The sequence below is a fragment of the Danio aesculapii genome, chromosome 23, assembly GCF_903798145.1.
Source record: "Danio aesculapii chromosome 23, fDanAes4.1, whole genome shotgun sequence".
Lineage (NCBI taxonomy): Eukaryota > Metazoa > Chordata > Actinopteri > Cypriniformes > Danionidae > Danio > Danio aesculapii.
Genome location: NC_079457.1, coordinates 43,213,521 through 43,217,071, shown reverse-complemented (window position 1 = coordinate 43,217,071; position 3,551 = coordinate 43,213,521). Strand labels below are relative to the sequence as shown.

Here is a 3,551-nt window from a genome sequence, read left to right as displayed (position 1 = left end):
TATTGAATAATGTGAAGCTTGATTTTATATGCATCTTTATTTGTATATGCTTGCATTAAATCAAAAGTAAGAAATACATTTCTAATGTTAAAGCTTTTCTATTTCTTATTTATGTTGTTAGCTTAAACTTTTTTTATTCATCAGAAAATACATTCGGCGCAATAGCCTAGTGGTTAGCACACCGACATATGGTGCAGTAGCACGTCAGGGCGTCCCGAGTTCGAATCCTGGCTCGAGAACATTTCCCTACCCCCCTCTCTCTCTCCAACTTCGCTTCCTGTCTCAATACTGTCCTATCTAATAAAGGCAAAAAGCCTTTATAAAATATGACATGATATTAATAACATTATGAAATCTTTTTTGAGCAAGTCAGCACATAATGATTTCAGAAGTATGTGGTACGAGAGTAATGATGTAGAAAATCCATCCTTGGCATCATATGCTTAAATTACATTTTAAAATATACTGTATTCATAAAGAAATATAATCATATTTTATACTAGTATAGTTTTTTGTGGTTTATGAGACTCTTATAAGTAATATTATAGTACACTCCACATTTCTAAAATGTAGTGTTTAATCATTGAAGTTTGGAATTTTCAAAAACTTCAAATGTTTTTGATAATTTATTTATTTTTCCTGCTGAAAAACACATTTTTTATACACATTATGTTAGTTCCATTTTAGTGATGTTGATTGTCTGTGTTTTACAGTGTACATCTACCTCTGCTGGACCGCAGCACACCAGACTTCTCCAGCTTCAGCACAGTGGACGAATGGCTGGATGCCATCAAAATGAGCCAGTACAAGGAGAACTTTGCCAATGAAGACCTCACTACCTTCGAAGCTGTGTCCCAGATGACTATGGAGTATGTTTTCCCTGTCTACCATGCACCATATTAAAAATAATGATTAGAAAATTATATAACCAGATCCTGTTACTGTAAGTTGAACTGATAACCTTGTCTGTTTAGATAATCCTTTGACATAATCCTTTTTTGTTCTCGTAGTGATATCCTAAGAGTGGGGGTCACACTAGCAGGACACCAGAAGAAGATCCTCAATAGCGTTCAGATGATGAGAGCCCAGATGAACCAGATCCAGTCAGTGGAGGTTTGATTTTTTTCAGAAGGGGAGGATGGGAACCAGTTTATGCACCCCAGACCCCAGCGGACCTTCTCAAAGAAAGACGCCCCCTCAGCAAGCCCAGCAGCAGTCACTTTCCATGGGGATGATGAAGAACAAATCCCCACAAGACCACCATGGTCTTAACACAGCACCAGCACACTGAAGGCAAGCTGAAGTCTTTCCAAACGGCCAAAACTGTCCATACACATCATTCTGGCTGCATTTACATGCACATTTAAGATCCAGTTTTATGTGTTTCTTTGCAGTATTAAGCCCAAAGTATACTTTTGTTTTTATGATTATTCTATGGAAGGCCATTAGGGCCAAAATCTTTAAACAAAACACATGAGATTTAAATTTCAACACACATAGTTTGACTTCATCAACAAACACAACGGCTAGTAAAAATGAGACTATATTAGCAAATGTGCATAAGTCTGTTTACTCAGCAGCCATATTAGCAATGCCTGAGCTATTATGGCTATGAGAGAACAAGCTCTTCATAAACTGCCAATTAAATGTGATCAGCAGTGGCGGTTAGAGAGTTGGACTTGTGATTCAAAGGTCACATGTTAAATTTTGGCACCGGCAGGGATGGTATTGTAGGTTAGTAAAATCCAGCACTGTCTTCCACCCTCAATTGATAGTTTTCATGTGACAGGCAAAACATTACTATCTCCCATTGACCGCCAAAAAGCCAGATAATTGTTGTGCAATAAGGTATAGCGTTACTAATTGACGAGAAACAAGACTGGGCAGAGCTTTTCCAGAATTCCTTCATAGAAAGAACAGCCAGAAATGAGAAATTTATCATTTTTTGCCAAATGTTTGCATCATCGACCCATAACAATATATTTTATATAATTTATATAATATATAATTTATGCTTTTTATATAGTTTCTATTCTAATTTGCAGGATAAGTGAAACACATTGATATATAAGTCAAATTTTAAATAGCAGAAGTGAACGAATAGATTTTCCCTACCAGCAAATATTAATATAAAATCTTAATATTAACATAAAAGCAGTACATATGCACCATAATGCCATCACTAATGACTAAATCGCTGAGGAATATCCACAAGACAGATGTAAACATCTGCGAATTGAAGCTCTGACAGGGACATGATGCTTATAAATGACCGAAAAAAGGCTGCAGATGCAGAATATGGATCGCAATTATGCACAATTTACAGTTTGGGATCATATCTCTGTTTTGTTCTGTTGCTATATGTGATCCAAATATTTGTAGTAAATATGACTGTGCTGACTTTTCTGCAGTTCTGCCTGGTCGCCGCACAGGTCACGTGATTGAAAACTATCAATATCACAGTTAAAGTGAGCCAGTTGAACACCGAACAGCACCGAACACACAAATGTTCTGGCTGCGTGTTTATGGTGTGTGTGAGTCTCTTTGGTTAAAAGCATCAGCTAAATTAAATGTAAATTACATATTTCAAATCATCAGAAAAATCTGACATGAACTCATCGTCGCTTTAAACTATTCACTTCTTAAACTACTTGTTTGCCACTATTGCGCATGTTAAAGTGAGTTTGCAGTAAACAATGGCCCCTGCTGTTCAAAATCATAGTGTACTGTACTGTATTGTGATTCATGTAACATCCCAACCGATTTGAATGATCACGTATTCGAACCAGCTCACTGTAAATCATTACATTCCTTGTATATTGGTATGTACAAATAAGTCATCTTCCATAAAAATTGGTGCCTCAACGTGGTCAAACTGCCCGTGTCTACAAGTACTAAATAAATATGTTTAAAGTTGCTGCCGAGCCATGGTCAGACATTATGAGTTGACAATCAAATTTCACATGTTTGTTTAAAAATGTTTTGGCCCTAAGCACTCCCCATACCTGAAAGTATGATCAGTGCTTGGGCAAGAGGATTAAATAAAACATTCTTATTGCTTATCATTTTTTGAAGGGAAAAGATGCAGACACTAGACAAGGATGAACCACTCTAGTGTGTATGTGTAGTACGCATTTTTAAATGGAGTATACTTTGAAAGACCCATGCTTTTGATTGTGTGAAAAAAATATTTGGCAGTAAGCCACTTTAAAGCCCATTATATCTTTTCAAATTGTTTATATAGCTGTTTGTTTTTTAATGGACTTTAGAGTAAATTCTATTTTAAGGTGGCATTTTTGCCAAACAAACCATTTGCATCATAAAAGCTTATAAAATGTACATTTATGTACACTGTAAGCTAGTTATATGTATTATAACATTATGAAATGTGCTTTTGATCAGCTACAAATCACCTGTTTAAAATAGCTTAGCTTAAATGGAGTTGTATTTGGAAAAAATATACTGTAAATATTGTAGTATTTCTATTGAAAGTCCATTAAAAACATTAAATACTACTCACTGTAGTATTAACATACAGTCACTTGAAGAAT

The 3,551-nt window shown here is 35.5% G+C and overlaps 1 protein-coding gene across 1 annotated transcript in view; it reads left to right on the top strand.

Moving 5' to 3' along the window:
- ephb2a (eph receptor B2a) overlaps positions 1-3,194 on the top strand; it is a 116,780-nt gene extending 113,586 nt beyond the window's left edge. The window contains exons 15-16 of the mRNA XM_056449256.1: positions 714-869; positions 1,011-3,194. Coding sequence (XP_056305231.1) covers positions 714-869; positions 1,011-1,119 — 265 coding nt within the window. The 3' untranslated portion in view covers positions 1,120-3,194. The remainder of the gene's footprint in view (positions 1-713; positions 870-1,010) is intronic.
- Positions 3,195-3,551: the final 357 nt, after the last annotated feature.